This window comes from Lepidochelys kempii, chromosome 15, assembly GCF_965140285.1.
Source record: "Lepidochelys kempii isolate rLepKem1 chromosome 15, rLepKem1.hap1, whole genome shotgun sequence".
Classification (NCBI taxonomy): domain Eukaryota; kingdom Metazoa; phylum Chordata; order Testudines; family Cheloniidae; genus Lepidochelys; species Lepidochelys kempii.
In genome coordinates this window covers 22,855,602-22,874,917 of record NC_136394.1, presented here as the reverse complement: position 1 = coordinate 22,874,917, position 19,316 = coordinate 22,855,602, and the positions used below count along the sequence as shown (strand labels likewise).

The following is a 19,316-nucleotide window of genomic DNA, read 5'->3' as shown; positions in this document are numbered from 1 at the left end:
GGCCATGCTGGGAGGCAGGGGCAGTACGGAGAGTCAGGGGAGTTAGTGCCACAAGACTCACGGGTTGGCTTGGCCAATACAGAGTGATGTGCTCTGCACCGTCTACGAGGGAGGCATAGGCTGCTATTTTCAGTGCCCCAGCCCAGCTTGCGGATTGGTGTGAAAGTAGAGAGAGGATGGCCGTTTCTCCCTCTTTCCTCCCCATTCCAGGTGATTTGCTCCCTGGGAGGATTATTATGAAATCTGCTATTCCCTGGGCCATACAGGGTTCAGGAGAAGTCCTTGGCAAGGGTGGATTCCTTCTGCTTCTCATTGGCCTCCTCTGCCCGGGCCCTCTGTCTGAGGGAAGAGGCAGATGGTTTCCTTGAAGGCTCAGTGGCACTTTAAACATCAACCAGCAAGTGTGCTTGGCGGTTGGCCGATCCCCTCACACCCAGCATCCAAATCCATAACTTCCTGTCCAAGGGAAAGTTATTTCAAAATTACCTCCGCGCAGGATGGTTTTAAAATATCGGAGTTTTATGACAGCTCCATTGAAGCCGGTGCCTGGGGCTCAGTTCCATGTTTGACTCCTCTCACCTTGATATCCAAGAGAGAAGAACCTCGATCAGAGTTCATGGTTTGAGATCCAGTTTCAGCAATCTACCTTGGTAGAATATAGGAATTTAAGCTTGGGTGTCACACTGGAGCTGATGATGTGCATCAAGCATTCATGTTTGTGGTCAGATGAAACCCTACAGTAGTGTATGGTACAAGAGGAAAATGTCTGACACAGGATTGAAGAAGTTACGAGGCTGTTACAAAAAGACACAAGGGAACAGTGATTTTCAAGCTTTAACTTTTGCTTTTGTCTAATTGTTCAGCTCAGTAGTTCCCAACATTTTCCATTTTGGGATCCCTGTTTCCATACTGGGGGCCCCCCTCTGCCTAGGTGTAGCCCCTTTCCAGTTAGTAATATGGGAGGGCAAAGGGCTCACGCAAAGTGCTGACATCTGTTTGCAAGTCCCAGCTTGAGAATCCACGCTCTAACTAAAGATGCAGGATTGATCCTTACCTGTTTCCTCCCTTACTCCAACTTTCAGACTTTCTTCCATGTTCGAAATGCGAGCTCAGCTTATTTGATCCCAATGACATGGTGATTTAGCCTCTTTCTCAAGGAATTTCTCAGATGAGATATCCAAAATTTAGACCTTGTATACACAAAAAGTGTACTGCTTTACCTATACTTGTGAAAGTAATGCAACTTCCCTAATATGGGTGCATTTATACAGGTATAATGCGCTTATACCAGTATAGTTTATTACTATATGGAAATAGAGCACCTTTATTCTGATAAAAGAAAAGGAGGACTTGTGGCACCTTAGAGACTAACAAATTTATTTGAGCATAAACTTTCGTGAGCTACAGCTCACTTCGAAAGCTTATGCTCAAATAAATTTGTTGGTCTCTAAGGTGCCCCAAGTACTCTTTTCTTTTTGCGTATACAGACTAACACGGCTGCTACTCTGAAACCTGTCTTTATACTGATGTAACTGTGCCCACATTAGGGGCTATAAATCACTTCCCTCACCCCCACCAACATAGCATATGGGTACAGAAAACTGTGTATCTAGGCCTTATTGAATTCTCAAGACAGACCTCTATTCCATAGCTCTTTGTGAGAACTCTTTCTCTTAATGGTTGAGCAAGAGTAGGTTTAATATTGAGAAATTCATCCCTGATGTCTGACCACCACATCCAACCATCATTATGAACTTGATTCCTAATTATACTCTAAAAGATAATTTTCCTTTTAGGGTATTCATGCTAATCTTCTAACAAATAAATGAAAATGTGATCACTCTTTCAAGCAGAATAAAGCATGGGCTTAATGGATGCTTCATTTTAAATCATGCATTAGAATATAAAATTCAGAAAAACTAGCCAGTGTGTTGAATAGATTCTCTGATCAGTTTAGGAACAGGAGACTGTGAGTCTAATCAGCAGCCACTCTAAAAAGTACATGTAGTCTGTTGATAATTAGTTATACTAGAGGCGAGTTAGAGGGCATGAAAGTTATTGGGGAGAGATGGAAGAGTAGGAAAAAAACCTCTGAAATAATGTTCTATATGTGCAACTTCACATGGTTAGGATTCAAAGTGAAAAGAATGTTTTATAACCGATTTTTATCAGGTAGTAGAGGCTTGAAATTTGTATTAAAATAAAAAGGCAGTCCAGCTATCAGCACAATTATAGTACTCCATTACGTAAGGCAGAACAGAAGGTGGAAACCATTAGACTACAATATAAAAGCAAAGATTTTCTTTTCTTTTTTTTCTGTGCACCAGTCTGTTCAGATAGCTTTGCTGTTTACTTTAACACTATTTTTTTTATGCTGTTGGGGACTGAGATTCAGGCTTGCCAAAGCCCTGGCTGGGATGATTTAACTGGGAATTGGTCCTTCTTCGATTAGGGGGTTGGACTACATGACCTTCAGGGGTCCCTTCCAACCCTGATATTCTATGATTCTAAGATTGGGGGGGGGGGAAATGGGTTTGTTTAATCTGGAGAAGAGAAGACTGAGAGGGGACATGATAATAGTCTTCAAGTACATAAAAGGTTATTACAAGGAGGAGGGAGGAAAATTTTTCATTAACCTCTGAGGATAGGACAAGAAGCAATGGGCTTAAATTGCAGCAAGGGCAGTTTAGGTTGGACCTTAGGAAAAATTTCTTAATTGTAAAGGTAGTTAAGCACTAGAACAAATTGCCTAGGCAGGTTGTGGAATCTCCATCATTGGAAATCATAGAATCATAGAATATCAGGGTTGGAAGGGACCCCTGAAGGTCATCTAGTCCAACCCCCTGCTCGAAGCAGGACCAATTCCCAGTTAAATCATCCCAGCCAGGGCTTTGTCAAGCCTGACCTTAAAAACCTCTAAGGAAGGAGATTCTACCACCTCCCTAGGTAACGCATTCCAGTGCTTCACCACCCTCATAGTGAAAAAGTTTTTCCTAATATCCAATCTAAACCTCCCCCACTGCAACTTGAGACCATTACTCCTCGTTCTGTCATCTGCTACCACTGAGAACAGTCTAGAGCCATCCTCTTTGGAACCCCCTTTCAGGTAGTTGAAAGCAGCTATCAAATCCCCCCTCATTCTTCTCTTCTGCAGACTAAACAATCCCAGCTCCCTCAGCCTCTCCTCATAAGTCATGTGTTCCAGACCCCTAATCATTTTTGTTGCCCTTCGCTGGACTCTCTCCAATTTATCCACATCCTTCTTGTAGTGTGGGGCCCAAAACTGGACACAGTACTCCAGATGAGGCCTCACCAATGTCGAATAGAGGGGTACGATCACGTCCCTCGATCTGCTCGCTATGCCCCTACTTATACATCCCAAAATGCCATTGGCCTTCTTGGCAACAAGGGCACACTGCTGACTCATATCCAGCTTCTCGTCCACTGTCACCCCTAGGTCCTTTTCCGCAGAACTGCTGCCTAGCCATAATTTTTAAGAGCAGGTTGGACAAACCCCTGTCAGGGATGATCTTGATAAAAGAGTCCTGCCATCAGTGCAGGGGACTGGTCTAGATGTTCTCTCGAGGGCCCTTCCAGTCCTAAGATTCTGTTTACACCAGATGAGGATTTGGCGCTCTGTGGCTATAGTGTAAACACCTAACTTTGATTTGATAGCAGGCACTGTGGGCAGTTCCAAGAAATAAGTGCAGCAACACCTCTCAATCCTCACAGCAACAATAATGTAGACTCGAGTTATGAATATTGCACCTTCCCCAGGGACATCAGCCCCTCTCCCACTCGTATGTCTCAAAGCTCCAGGGTTTGCAGCATGTCCTGAAGGCCGAATAAATTTGGAAGAGTTTGGAGCAAGGGTGTGAATTCCAAAGGCAAGAGGCCCCCTTAGAAAACACGCTGTCAGCAGCCCTCCATCTCTTCTAAACCAAAGGGTTGATCACAGCAGAGTGCCCAGCTCCTGGGCATCTGAGCTCAGCAATCAAATTTGAAAACTGCACCCACCCATTTTGACACCAGTTCATTATTTGTATTGCAATGGTACTTCAACCAGATTTGGTTCCCTCTTGCCAGATTTGGTACTAGGCACTGTACAAACACATAGTGAAAGACACTCCTTGCCCCAAAGAGCTTACTGTCTAAGCAGCCAAGATAGATTGGAGGTGAAGGGGGGAAGCAAATTGCCCAAACTCATAGAATATCAGGGTTGGAAGGGACCTCAGGAGGTCATCTAGTCCAACCCCCGGCTCAAAGCAGGACCAATCCCCAACTTTTGCCCCAGATCCCTAAATGGCCCCCTCAAAGACTAGCCTGCTAAACCCAGGGTTGTGAGTTCAATACTCAAACCACTGAGCTATCCTTCACACAGCTGATCACTGTCTCATCTGGGATTAGAACTCTGGTCTCTGGATTCCCAACTCAGTGCTCACCCCACTGAATCACCTTGACTCTCCTAATGTGCCTGGGAGGAAAATGTCTTTAAGTTATCAAATATGTACATCTTTCCATCAGCTGTCTTATTCCTTTTGCAGTTTTGGTCCATCTTAGTAGAGTGAGTAGGTAGGGTTGTTGGTGAGAAAAAAAATCACCTGTTTGCCTCAGTGGACATCTAATTGACAATTATTAAAACAGTCAAATCAAATTTTGATTAAAAAAAAAATTTGCTCAGCTGAGGCCCTGCCTGCCAAAACCTTGGCACCCGTTTTTATTACTGATGTTACAGACACGACACTCTTGTGTGTACTAGATCTCACACATCAGGGTGCATATGCATTAGAGATTTGAGATTTTATAGCTATACATATATTACACACACATGGGTGTCTTTAGCATGGTGCATCTGTAGCCCTGAAAATAGGAGATACCAGCACAACCTTAAACTATAGAGGTGCAAACCATGCTAGCCCACGAAAACTTATGCCCAGATAAATTTATTAGCCTCTATGGTGCCACAAGGACTCCTTGTTGTTCATGCTTCTAGAATTAGTGACCCAGAAACAAGGTTTCTGGAGCGTGGAAGGGAGGCGGGAGAAATGTTTGTCATTTCTTTTGAAAAGCAATCTGTAGAGCAGTCTCTCTTTGGCTGTAGAACAGAAACTAACTTTGATCTGCTAGCCAGTGTTCCTACAGTGAAAGTGATTAGCAGGATTTCAAGAGCTATGGGTGAGTGGAACTTACCAATGTACTGAATGCCTTGGGCATGCTGTGATTAAACAGAGACTAAAAAGGCAGAAAGAAAGTTTATAAGAAGGTAGAATAGATGGGAAAGAAAAGGACTCTCTCTACCAATTTATGAATGAACTGTTTGTGGGGTTTTTGTTTTTGTTTTTTTTCTTGTCGCCTTCAATGCTTGTGCAAAGATTTAGTAGTTTACTGATTGATAGGTTTCAGAGTAGCAGCCATGTTAGTCTGTATTCGCAAAAAGAAAAGGAGGACTTGTGGCACCTTAGAGACTAACCAATTTATTTGAGCAAAAGCTTTTGTAAGCTACAGCTCACTTCATCGGATGCATTCTGATGAAGTGAGCTGTAGCTCACGAAAGCTTATGCTCAAATAAATTTTAGTCTCTAAGGTGCCACAAGTCCTCCTTTTCTTTTTTCTCAATATGTGTTTCTCCAAATGAAGCACACTCCTCTTCTGTGATGTCAGTGTATCCTATTTCAACTTGATATTTTGCTGCATCTTCCTCACATTTCGTCAAAAGCATTTTTGCAGTGCGGTGTTGCCATATGGTGAATCCTGAAAATGGTTGGGGAGAAGCAGTGGGTCTGGGTATGGGATCACCTCGAGGAAACTGGGGTTGTCCCAGAAAACAGGATGGATGGCAACCTTACAAGGCACATTGGTGACAAACATTGCAATCGGTTTGGGAAGCAGTGTAGTTCAGGAACTTGTGGGTTTGTTTGTTTTTTTTAATCCTGACTCCAACACAGACTTCATCGGTGGCCCTGGGCAAAAGTCACTGAATTGTAATGCTTCCGTTTCCCCGTCTGTAAATTGGAGGTAATGAAGAATGTTATGAGGATTAATTAGTGGATGTACAGCATTAAATTAAATCTAGACAAATGTATCATGCTGAAGACCACTGTGTGTGTGTATATATTGTGTATATATAATGAAATGTATAAATACAGGGCAAGATTAATACCTACATTTTCTGCCATGCATGTGACCTACAGAAGAATCCAGTGTTTAACTGTAATCATTCTTCCATCATAACTAATTGAACAATAATGTGGCAGATGGCTCTATTGGAGTCAAGAGAAACTTTTTAATTTGAACCTATACATTGCTTTTGGCCTAGTCCATGAAGCTCAAGGTTACTAACTTTTTTTTATTATTATTATTATTATTAATAGTGACAGATTGTCGAGGGGTCTTGGACAATATACAGAGATTTTCTTCATTACCAACCTATCTACCTGTGAGCTATCGGATCTTCAGTGCTGAGACTTCCTTTTTCCTTAAAGAAGCCAATCAGGATTTCATGAGAAACTCCAGTTTGCAGTCTCGGGTGGAGTCCTTTTTCCCATATAAAGCCAAGAGGCCACCTGTATTAAATGCCAGCTATGGACCTTTTTCCGTTGAACAAGCAGTGCCCCATGACCTACTGTTAACTTCAAACTTTTTTGGATCCACCAGCAAGTTTACTTTTAACTGGAGACTTAAAGCCTGCATCATGAGCGACAAAATTTACCTGAGCAAGCCTAAAGTCCAGATCCTTTTCTACATTGTGGGCAGGGACTGGGATGACTACAGTACCACGGAGAGGCTGCCTTGCTTGCGGGTGTTTGCCTTCCGCGAGACGAGGGAAGTCCGAGGCAGCTGCAGGCTGAAGGGGGATCTGGGATTGTGCGTGGCAGAGCTGGAACTCCTGCCAAGCTGGTTTAACCCCCCCACGGTGGTGGCTGGCCGCAAGAAAACGACAGATCAGTCAGAAGGGAGCCCTGTGGAACTTTACTACACCATCCAGCCGGGGGATGAGACCGGGGAGTGCACCACTGAGGATGTGAGGAAGGGGAATGCCATCCGGCCAGGGAAGGATGGTACGGATGAGACCATGTCCCACTTGCAGAGGATTGGCTCTGTGAGCCTCTATCGAGCCCCAGAGAGTTCTCAGCTGACAGAGCTGAGGCTGGACGGTAATGTTGTCATCTGGCTGCCATCGAAGCCGGTCAAGCAAGGAGAAGTTGTGAATGTCTTTGTGACTCTGGCTAACAATTCCACCGTGGAACAGTTCGTACTGAGGTACGGTAGGTTGGTTTTGCCTCTGTTTCTCTGTCAGTAGCGAACGCTGATGTAAAGGGGGAGTAGCCTAAGCTAGTTGGTGGGGTGGACTCATATTTACAACTGCCCCCTAATTGCAACCCACTTCTCATCTATCTCCCCTCTCCCCCCAGACAGAGAGGACATTGAAGAGATCCTCGCTAGGATTCCAAACCCCTAAAACACACCAGGGTTCTACAATGAGTGCCCAATTCACAATAGGGGTGCTGCCTTTTCTGGCCATTGCTGTGGCATGATGCATCACGGTAACTAAAACAAGCATCAAAATATACTCCTGAACTTTTAATGCGTAGTAGCAGGGGCATAGAGTATGACTCTAGAGCATATTAGATTGCTGTCCTGCCACTCACTAAATCGCCATGTAGGCAAGCCCATAGAATACCAGGGTTGGAAGGGACCCCTGAAGGTCATTTAGTCCAACCCCCTGCTCGAAGCAGGACCAATCCCCAACTAAATCATCCCAGCCAGGGCTTTGTCAAGCCTGACCTTAAAAACCTCTAAGGAAGGAGAATTCATCACCTCCCTAGGTAACCCGTTCCAGTGCTTTACCACCCTCCTAGTGAAAAAGTTTTTCGTAATATCCAACCTAGACTTCCCCCATTGCAACTTGAGACCATTACTCCTTGTTCTGTCATCTGCTACCACTGAGAAGAGTCTAGATCCATTCTCTTGGAACCCTCTTTCAGGTAGTTGAAAGTAGCTATCAAATCCCCCCTCATTCTTCTCTTCTACAGACTAAGCAAAATCAGCCCCCCCCCCCGCACAATCCGCCTTTCCTTGCTCCCTGCCCTTCCCGCCCCTCTCCCCCCCCCCCCCCAGCACAATGTTTAAATGTAGCAAAGCACCTGGCGCAGTAAACTTCATTTACTTGCCTTAGCTGCAAATGACATGACACAGCTTTGGCTTCCCACACAATGGTTTTGTCCTGAGAACTTCAAGGGAATGGCTCCATCCTTTTACTTATTTAAGCAGCAGTGTTTTGGGCTGCACACTTACCTGTTTGTTTGGTGTTATTTTAATATGTTTGAAGTTGCTATTGATTTTAAGAGACATTAAGTTCATTATTTGGGAAAGGAATGGCAAAGGCAGTACACAGGAACATGAGCATTGCCATAGTGGATCGGAACAAAAGTCAATGTGTTTCCTTCCTATTTGATACGTTAGCGATTTTCCTACCAACCAGATGACAATCTTTTGAGGGTGAAAAAGACCGACAAACTAATTAATCACCAAAATATTTGATGGATCTCCTTTCCTGTTACCAGGCTTTACATTCAAGAGAAATTTCAATAGTGATAAGCAACATTTGTTCTTTTACAGCCTCAAGCAGCCAGAGTTTCTCATAGTTTTCTGCACATGAAATTGTTTATGTCGAAGGCTCATATGAATTAGATGAATACATAGTTGACAACTGCTGACAAGAATAGCCTGTAGGGAAGGAAGTGTCGCTTGGAAGATAAAAGGCTTTTATTAAAACAGGGGAATTTTAGGAATCCTGGAAGCGTTCTGATATTTGTAGCTTTGGTTTAGTTGGTGAGATAATCTGCAGGCTACCTGTTTACTGAGTGGAACCTCTGAGTTAGAAGAAGCTTTTTCTGTCTCTGCTGCTTTTTTATTTAAAATCAGTATTCTCAAGCAGTGAAGACAAGATGTGTTCCTTATAACAAGCATAGCTGTGATGAAAGAAGAAATCCAAAGGAGGCAAATGTGGTGTGTTGTTTTTGCGTGGGCAGGGATATCCCTTTGAAATATGTGTGTCTCTGCCTTTTATCTCCCTGAAAAGTGAGTTAGAGAGAGACAACCTCATTGAAAGCTGAGGATATACTTCTTAGCTCAGGAAGGATTCAGATTGTCTGCGCATGGATGCTGTTTATGTGCCCAGTGGTATAATAGCAAGAAATGGAAAGAGCAGACATCAGAGGTTGCCTGTTGCACCCGCTGTAATAGACAAGACTGGTTGTTGATGATGATTTTCGGAACAGGTCGTACTTAGAGCTGGTGATTTTTTTCAGATAAATCTTTTCCTCCCCACAGAAGAATGCAGATGCCGGTTGACTGAAACGTTTGGCAAATTTGGGTCGAATTCGCCAAATTGTTTTGATTGGTGGGAATTTAAAAACAAATCTTTGGCCACTGAACTGAAAACTCAGTGATTTGCACAGCACTAGTTATACTGGTTGGGTTTTTTTTGTTTTTTTTAATAAGGTGAATAATCATACATGTCCAATATCCATCTTAACCATGCTAACACACAGGTGAGCTGGATTGGTTCCCAGAAATGAATTTGGCAGTGCTCAGCTGAGGCCCAAAGCCTTGGCAAGAGTTGGCCCCTGGTCTGCCAGCATCACACCCATCGTCAGAATTTATAACCTGTATATTTGCTTGGCCCGGGTGCCTGAGAGTTCTGGCATGTGAGCAGGAAGTGGCTCCATGGATGGAACTGAGGGACCCAGGTGAGCCCACTGGCTCTGTGGCACAAGGCGGAGGCAGGGTGGCCTGAACCATTAGAGCTGGACTTCTCAAAGGATGAGCCAGTGGACGAGAGTAGAGCAGGGAAAGTCCTTGTGCTGTTTCAGGTCCTGCAGCATCCTGTGGAATGCAGAGTTAAATTGCTCTGGAATGGAGGGGCAGCCCAGAGAGCTCTTGGTTAGCCCTCCTGTCTGGCTTGGGCCCAGACTTAGTGACGTGGAGGGAGAGTTGAGGCAGGCCAATATCTGCAAGGGGCAGCACCTTGGGAGCCGGGGAGCGACACTAGCCTGGGTTCTTTCTCCAGCCTGCAGGACACCAAATCCAGATGGGACGCGAAATAGCCGTCCAAGCCATTCTTCTACTCAGTGGAGAATGGAGGCAGGTGGGGCTGAAGGAACTGCTCCGTACAATATTTTTGTTTGGATGTCAGGTGGAAGCATGGGGTAGCTACAAGAGAGTAGCCCTGTGGAAGGGAGCAGGGCCTTGTCTTAGCTCCTCATAGAACACCAGAATATGAAGTGACAGGTGATATTCACTGGTGAAAAATAATGTGACACTATCTCCTGGGGCATAAACTGTGTGGCCCAGTCTGTCAGCTGCTAAGATTTATCTCTCTTGCGTTTACTGAATGGCAGGTGAGGCCAGGTTTGACTCTGTTTCCTGGGTGTAAATCCATTGATTTCAATAGTGGTACGTGGATGTATCTGAGAGGAAAGTTTGGCCCAGGCCTCTATGGGCTGCCTATGTCTTTTTAAAAAAAGAAACCTGGAAAATGGCCAGTGTGTATGTTAAGGTTGCTTACAGGCTGCTTTAACCTTCTGTGTGGCCATTTGCCTGGTGAGGTAGATGCTGTATGTGGGTCCCTGCCAAAGCAAACCCTACATCCGATGACATGCATTCACATTCAAAATCATCCTAAAGAAACACACACTGCATGTTGTCCCCAGGCATGGTGTATTTGTTTATTTCTTGCTTTTTTTTGTATGTTATTCGCTGAGTTTTTCAAACACCCAGCACTGAGGGAAACAGTGTGTGATCGTTGCTGGATGGTGGTGGGTTCCGATAGCTTGGGAATTCTTGGTTCCTATAGCTGTTGAGATAACATTGTGGGCATTGGAGATAAGCAGACTAGCTGCTGTATCTCTTTACATAGGTAGTCCACCTGTAACAGCATGAGCTATCCCCAGAAAGGCCAGAGTGTAGCATTAACCCGCATCTCATTGCTCTTCCACTTGCTTTCTGGGGCTGGTGTAAATCGGCATAGCAGGGTTGACTCCCACACAGCTATCCCGACTGACACTGGCGGAGGGTTTTTGTTGATCTTTCTATATAAAAGCCTTCGTGTGAGCTATCGCTGGGTGTATTGTATACGGGGAGTAGATTGTGAAGTCCTTAGAGCATGGACCTTTTCTTCTACATGCTTGTAAATTTACAGCACTCTGCAAACAGGAAAAAAAAATCATAACAGCAAAAAAGAGAGGCTATTCTAAGCAGATTAACCGTAAAAATGTACAAGTGTCTGTGTGTGCTCTGGCTTGGGAATTTGGATGCTCTGTTTTTATCAGTGGTATTGGGACTTGGGCGGCCAAATATGTTAAGTTGCTTTGAAAATCTTAGCCTGTGTATGGTGGTGGTTTTGTTCTATAGCTCTAAATACGCTTCCAGTGACTGCACTATTAAAGGCTCCTTCCATCTGTTTTTCATTGTGGGTGGTGCCACATTTGATCTGGCAGAGGCTAAACAGCAGCGGGCCAAAGCATTAAAGCTAGGAACATTAATGTTTTGCGCTACCTTGCTAGGCAGCAGCTAATCTCTAACTTGCTGTAGGAGGTGCTGAATGATCGGCTAACCTGCTTTACAGAAGGCACTGAGCAGGATAAGTATATGGAAAGGAGATGAAGTTATCTGCCCTGATTAGAAAAACTTGACTGTGTTTTTCCCACTCAAGATAGCTAATTATGGGTCTTTCAGTGCAATTTTCATTCCACCTGAACGGTTGCAGTGTTATTGAATTACCTGTTTCCAGCAAACAAGTCAACACAGGACAATGGATAATTAGCAGTGATAATAAATCTACACATTGGAAGAGGGATAAAGGATAAATGCAGCGAGGAAAGCTATTAAACAGATCAGCTAAGGCAGCTTTGTATGTCAGTTCCTAATGAGTATTGACAGCACGGCTGTATCAGACAGGATCGAGAATGCTGATGGAGTTACTAATAGCTAAAAACCTACACACACACGAGCACTGAAGTGTGGCTGTAATCAGAAACGCTTTATGAGTTGAATTTGTTGTATATTTTGAAGTATCTTGAAATTCTGGAGTGAATTATCCGAACCCGCTAAACAAAAATTGGTTTCCTGAAGTGGAATCTTTTGGAAGCTTTTGGAATCTAAAAACAAAAGCCCCCAACTTCCTCCCCACTGAAGTACACACATTACTTTAATCTCTCTTAATTTGAAATACAACATGGCACAGAGAGGAATGAGGAGGGATGGGGCAGAGGGGAAGAGTTCTCTTTTGTGTGCCCGTGTGTGTTTTCACATGTGAATCCCACCAAAACATTTTCCTGTTCCCATGCAGCTCTACAGTACTTAAATATTTAAAAGTGATTTCACTATTGTTAGGAAACATCTAAGCATAAAAGCAATTCAGTCCACATCTGGAGAGAAAAGAGCTTGAAGCCTTAGGACTTGCTTCCATCGGCTTTTTTTATTTCATGTTCCATTTTCAATTGTAAAGGAGATCTCGACGTCCATATTCCAGACCCACAGCTTTAGCTATTACGCAAATGTGAAAAGAAAACCGACATGACCTCTGAAAACAAAGTTTCCTTTTGCTCTGGAATTAGACCTTCTCTTTAGATTGGCGTTTTGTGTTCTGAGGAACAAAGAGTACATCTTTCTCTGGTGCCTGGGTAACTCTTAAGGATAGTTAGTCCAGGCTAGAAGCACTACAGTTTTAGCACGTCTGGTGAAGATGCTCTATGCCGAGGGCAGAGAGCTCTCCTATCGGCATAATAAATCCACCTCTGTGAGAGGCTGCAACTATGTTGGCAGGAGAAACTCTCCCGCTGGCACAGCACTGTCCACACCGGTGCTTAGGTCTATGTAACTTTCATCACTTGGGGGAGTGGCTTATTCATACCCCTGAGCGACGTGAGTTATAGCGAAGTAAGTGGTGGTGTAGACATGGCCTTACTGTGTAAGAAATATGTTTTGTGTTGTGTGTGTAGAGCGGGGCCCTCTATCACATACACCCTAGGCAATGAAAAGGGATAGTGTGAGCTGCCATTTGTTCCCATTTTGGGGACATCCTCTCTCCATTCAAACTTCCATTGTAAACAGATACCATGAAGTAACGTAGCACTTTGAACAGGAATTACCTAAGCTGCTCAAAACGAGGTTATGGGTACACAGAGAAGATACTGGAAGAACTTTTTAAGCAATAAAGTTGTTAACCAAAGCTGGAAGATTATAATAGTTTGGTCAATGTTCAATATGATCCCCTGAGAGGATCTCAAGTGTGAGCCTGTGATCAAAGTCTCTCAGGAGCTAAGTGGGCTCTGAGCTGGTCCCAAGTGACGTCTAAGAGAGTCTTCTATCGACTTCAGGGAGCATCAGATCAAGCCCGTAAAGTATGCACTGTACCAGAGTCAATGGGTTAGGTCAGTTTTCCCTGTGTCCCTTGCAAAAACTGGCCAGGTCTATGATTTGTTGCTCCTGGGGTCATGTAGACAGATGTGTATATTTCATTGTTCAATGTCCACCACAGTGGGGCCCTGATCAATGATCGGGGCTTTGTATGTCCCTATAGTACAAACCGATAATAATTCAGCTGTGTAAAGATCACAGAAAATGAGAAAATGATTTGCAGAGCAGCTTAATAAGGGAAGACTGGGAGAGTGGTTCACTGAATAATGGGACTGGAGTCAAGAATCCTGGGTCCTATTCCCAACTCTGCTGCTCTCCTGCTGTGTGGTCTTGAGCAAGTCCTTTCATCTCTCTGTCTGTGTTTCACAATCCCCTGCATTTGTCTGCCTTGTCTATTGGGACGGGGAGTGTCTCTCACTCTGCATTTAGCCCCTAGCCCAAGGAGGCCTGGGTCTTGGTTTGGGTTTCTAAGCGCTAACACAATATAATAACAAACACACAAGCATTGTTAAAGGTTTGAGATTGCCACTCTTGCAAGAGTGGCAAAGTGCTGTGCTAGCCACCTTGCGAATGCTTTGTTTGTCATAAATGGGAAGATTTCCCCAAGATGATTGTGTAGCTAAAAATTAATAGCAGCCAGGTGCATTCATCTTTTATATGCTGGTTTGAGAAACAATAGGAATACAAGCTATTGAAATTGTAGCCAATTATAACATTTACTAAAGGACGTTAAAGAAAAATCCATTTAGTCCCAATGTAATAAGTATCTCATCTTTTTTTTAACCAAGCATTTGTAACATCAAAGAAGTATCTTCAAAGAAGAGAGCATGTTAATGTCACCTCGAAAGGAACAATATCACACTCCAATTAGTTTAATTTCATTAGCCATAAGCAAATACTTCACATACACTGTAAAGTCTGTTTTTTCTTTAGACAGAGCAAAAGAGGAGATGGGCCTAGACTGACAAGAAGGATTATATCATCAGAGCAAGAACAGAGGTGATGAGCTCCAGTTTAAATTGGTCCTGTCTTATTACTGCAGTCAATGAGAAGCAAAAAGGAACTGATTACGATTTTAAAAAATTAGGGCCTCTAGAAAAGCAAAACACAAGGGGTCCCTCCCACTGCTCTATTCCCTTCTCCCCACCTCCATGAATTTTTAAAAAACACTGCACTCTGAGCAATGCTATTTTCATCCTTCCCAGCCACATTTACAACCTAATCTGTTAATACTGAGAACGAAGCATAGCCTTGTTGTTAGAACACAAGGCTGGGAGTCCTGGATTCTGTTCCTAGCTCCAGCACCAACTTGCTGCATGAACATGGCCAATTGCTGAAGCACAACTTTGACCAGCGACTTGGGGGCTTGATCTAGCACATCTGGGGCCTGATTTTTCAGAGATGCTGAGCCCCTGTAGCTACTACTGAAGTCAGGAGGAGCTGTGAGCGCTGAGCTCCTTGGAAAATAGGCCCGGGTGCCCCAAGGTGAGAATCTAAAATTGGACTCCCCGCGCTTTCAAAATGTTGCCCTTAACCACTCTGTGCCTCAGTTAGTTCACCTACAGTGTACAATGGGGATAACAATACCTGCTACACATGACCATTGTGAGGCCTAGCCAATCAGCTGTAAAGTTCTGTACACTATAAAGAAAAGCTGATACCATAATTCATTCTCCAATTTAACTCAATGGGTTTCTGATCATGCTTAAATCCCTGCATCAGTGGAGTATAAACAAGCCCTCAGTACAATATAAAGGAGTCTGGACTAGTGGTTTATGCGTTTTTAGCTTGGGGCTCCCATGTGAAAAGCCTCCCCCACCCCTACCATCTATTCATGGGAAAGGTGGAGGGAAAAAACAGTAGTTTTGCTGTGACAGTTTAATTCTCTTCAGCTAAGCCAGAAAATTGCTGATCACAGATGGACAATTTGCTGGGATCTGAAATTTGGGTACTATTTACCATTTCTGGGTGGATAGCAGAGTTTCAGGAATGCTAGGTTTGTGTGGCACCATCCTAGAACCACCTCCTTAAGTAGCATTTGCCCCATCTAATTTCAGTGAACTGCTGAAGTCTGTGGGGTTTTTTTGGGGGGGTGTCTGGGCGGGGGGAGGCTTCTTTTCCAAATATGTTGCTGCACATGTTAAATGTACAGCGGTGCCGTGGGCTTTTTCCACTCTGTTTAGAGACATGGCTCTGAGGTACAGTATGCCTCCTGCTACTTACTGCTCTGCATGACCTTTCCAAAAAGCCGCTGTTGATGCAAGGCTGCTTAAAGATGAGATAAGGCACTGGAACTTATTGTCTGTTTAGACTTTTAGCTGTGTTTACAACTTGAGTTACAACCATTAGTTGAACTCGTGATTACTTGCCTAATTAGACACAATCGAGGCTGGTTAAGGGTCCATTCATTATAACCCTTTATCCCCCAACAGTGGAGAGGGAAACCACATACCACTGGGAGTAGATTTTAGTTTAACAAAGATAAAGCTTGCTGGCTGTCTAAAAAGCTTGTGCTCTGATGCATTAAAGAACCCCATGGGAATCTTCAGTGTGATAATCTGACAAGCTGTTGGGTTCTACTGTAAGCAGGCGAGTGTTCAAGCCTGTAGGTTTGAATGGAAATTAGTATCCTGAGGAAAAACTGGTGTCAAAAGGCTTTAAATTCCAGCTTATCTGTGAAAGATGCAAAAGCCCAGGATAGCTACCAAGTGGTTACTGACAGCAAGGGCATTGGCAGGTAACAGCTCCCAATTCTTTCAGAGCTCCAAGAGCCGAAACTGAGTGTGATGGAACTCTCTAAAATCTTGTGGTGCGAGTCTTTCCTGTGGAAGTCTTTACCGGGGCTTGAGGAGGAGCCTAGGAATTGCCAGACTCGGTCAGTCCATCTAGTCCAGATCATGATCACTGAAAATGGTCAGTACCTGATGCTTCCGAAGAAGGTGTGAGCAACCTTGTAGTGGGCAATCATGGAATAACTGCCCTCCAAGGAATGTTTCATCCCATGCAGCGGTTGGCTTAAGCCAAGGCAAGAGGGTTTAAATCCCTTCCAAAACTCTTTCCTATTTTAGTATTTACTATTCTGATTCTGGATATTCTCATTATCCCTGAAAGTGTCGAGTCCTTTTTGAATCTGTGAAACTCTTGGCCTCAGTGATATTTTGTGTCGGTGTTTTCCACAGCCCATTTTGTCATAACCTCGGGTCTTCAGGTGTTAGGGTTATGTTGTGCCTTTTTTCCCATCTACAGCCTATAGTTATCTATCAGGATCTCTATCTATATCTATATCTACAAAAAGAAAAGGAGGACTTGTGGCACCTTAGAGACTAACCAATTTATTTGAGCATAAGCTTTAGCATAAGCTGTAGCTCACGAAAGCTTATGCTCAAATAAATTGGTTAGTCTCTAAGGTGCCACAAATACTCCTTTTCTTTTTGCGAATACAGACTAACACGGCTGTTACTCTGAAACCTATCTATATCTAGAGAGACATACAAGTTACTGGGCTCAATACAGAAGTAACTGGGTGAAATTCTACGACCTGTTATACAGGGGGTCAGATTAGAAAGGACCATTAGATCAGCTACACATAAAGTCTGTGAAGCTGTATCCTTTTTAATACTATAATTTGCTCTGATGCAAGTAAGAAGGCAAAAGAAAAAATAATAAAAATTCCCCTCGTTCCACAGTGCTTTACAAGCAAACACAAACAAGAAAGGAAAAATCAAGGGAGATGCCTGTGCGGTCTGAACTCAGCAGCAGGGGAGCAGTTAGTTAAGCACTGTAATCAAAGGGAATTACTGTAAACAGTTTCAGAAAAGACCTGGTGATACAGGGCCAGCCAAAAAACCTTTTTGCCAGCTGTTTTGACACAGACCTAGTGCTTCTGAGTTAAGAACTCAGACTCTCTAGGCTGGTTGGGATTTTAGGCTTGGCTTCCTGGTGATTTTATTTTTGTGTTCTCCCCTGGCACTGTATGTATGCACAGAGGTGTGCTCCATTGCAAACAGTTGGAAGCAGGAGGTTATTTCTGGTCATCCTGTCCCAGAGAATTCTTCCTTACGAGACCATTTTACTAACAGCGTGCACGGGCATGCAATGCTCTGCAAAAAACCAAGGAACCACCCCCTATCCTTCTCCCTAGGGGCATGGTATGGCACCAGTGAGTTCAATGAAAGCAGGCTCTGAATATTTCTGAGAGCTGTGGACTCCTGCTTCAGCTACTCTCTCTTCCCCCTTCAATGTATGATCTACGTTGTCGTTGGGGTAAGCAACTGTGTGCCAGGTATGCCACCTGGAGGCGATATTTCTTATAGCAGCACTGGGTTGGGGGTATTTTAATCAGAAGACAGGCTGCTCTCTTCACTGTGCTAGTTAAGATTCTGTCAGATCTACTATCATGTCTGTCTTGGCAGATTATGAATATACTGTGGATAGTGGGAAGAGGTGCAGAGGACCACTGCTTGTGTATAAATTCCTGGTTACACCTTTTCATGACACCATTAGGACTGCTGAAATCGGCCTGACAACAGTGGGAAAAATGGTTACACTAATGAGAGCTATTCTCCCTGGTTCATCTTTAGATCAGATAGGGTTAAAGAATCTGCCTTAAATTTTGTTTGTCAGGCTCGCCCTGTGTCGCAAAATGCCTCCATTAGCTAAGTCGGCAGGGGGTTAATATGTACTAGAAGTCCAGTCATCTCCAGTGGAGTCTTTTTAGGTTTTCAAATTGCTGCTTAGATTAGCAAGGCTAGAGGACAGGAGACTTGGGGAATAAGTTTCAGAGTAGCAGCTGTGTTAGTCTGTATCCGTAAAAAGAAAGGGAGGACTTGTGGCACCTTAGAGACTAACCAATTTATTAGAGCACAAGCTTTCGTGAGCTACAGCTCACTTCATCGGATGCATACAGTGGAAAATATGGTGGGGAGATTTATATACACAGAGAACATGAGACAATGGGTGTTACCATACAGACTGTAACAAGAGTGATCAGGAAAGGTGAGCTCTATTACCAGAAGGATAGGGCGGAGGGGACGGACACACCTTTTGTAGTGATAATCGAGGTGGGCCATTTCCAGCAGTTTACAAGAACTGTAGGAGGGGAAATAATCAAGGGGAAATAGTTTTACTTTGTGAAATGACACATCCACTCCCAGTCTTTATTCAAGCCTAAGTTAATTGTATCCAGTTGGCAAATTAATTCCAATTCAGCAGTCTCTCATTGGAGTCTGTTTTTGAAGTTTTTTTGTTGTAATATTGCTACTTTTAGGTCTGTAATTGAGTGACCAGAGAGATTGAAGTGTTCTCTGACTGGTTTTTGAATGTTATAATTCTTGACACCTGATTTGTGTCCATTTATTCTTTTACGTAGAGACTGTCCAGTTTGGCCAATGTGCATGGCAGAGGCGCATTGCTGGCACGTGATGGCATATATCACATTGGTAGATGTGCAGGTGAACGAGCCTCTGATAGTGTGGCTGATGTGATTAGGGCCTATGATGGTGTCCCTGAATAGATATGTGGACACAGTTGGCAACGGGCTTTGTTGCAAGGGTAGGTTCCTGGGTTAGTGGTTCTGTTGTGTGGTGTGTGGTTGCTGGTGAGTATTTGCTTCAGGTTGGGGGGCTGTCTGTAAGCAAGGACTGGCTTGTCTCCCAAGATCTGTGAGAGTGATGGGTCGTCCTTCAGGATAGGTTGTAGATCCTTGGGGAATAAGGCACCTTCAGCCTTGACTCCCTGAGCGATCAGTTTCATACTCCTTGAACCAGTTTTTTTTCCCCCTTTCCCACCAGTTATGGTTCTAAGATGTTAGCTCTCGTTTCTAAAGTTTGATGTGGCAGTAGGGCTCCTTAATAACAAAAAGCCCGACTCTGCAGTCCTTGAGCAAAAAACTCCCA

General features: G+C 43.8%; 1 protein-coding gene across 3 annotated transcripts in view; it reads left to right on the top strand.

Moving 5' to 3' along the window:
• LOC140898671 (transmembrane protein 132C) overlaps positions 1-19,316 on the top strand; it is a 298,418-nt gene that overhangs the window by 77,340 nt on the left and 201,762 nt on the right. Inside the window, exon 2 of one of the 3 annotated variants that reach the window (XM_073312833.2) lies at positions 6,372-7,260. The exons of the other annotated variants lie outside the window; for them this stretch is intronic. Coding sequence (XP_073168934.1) covers positions 6,372-7,260 — 889 coding nt within the window. The remainder of the gene's footprint in view (positions 1-6,371; positions 7,261-19,316) is intronic. 3 annotated transcript variants of the gene reach the window in all.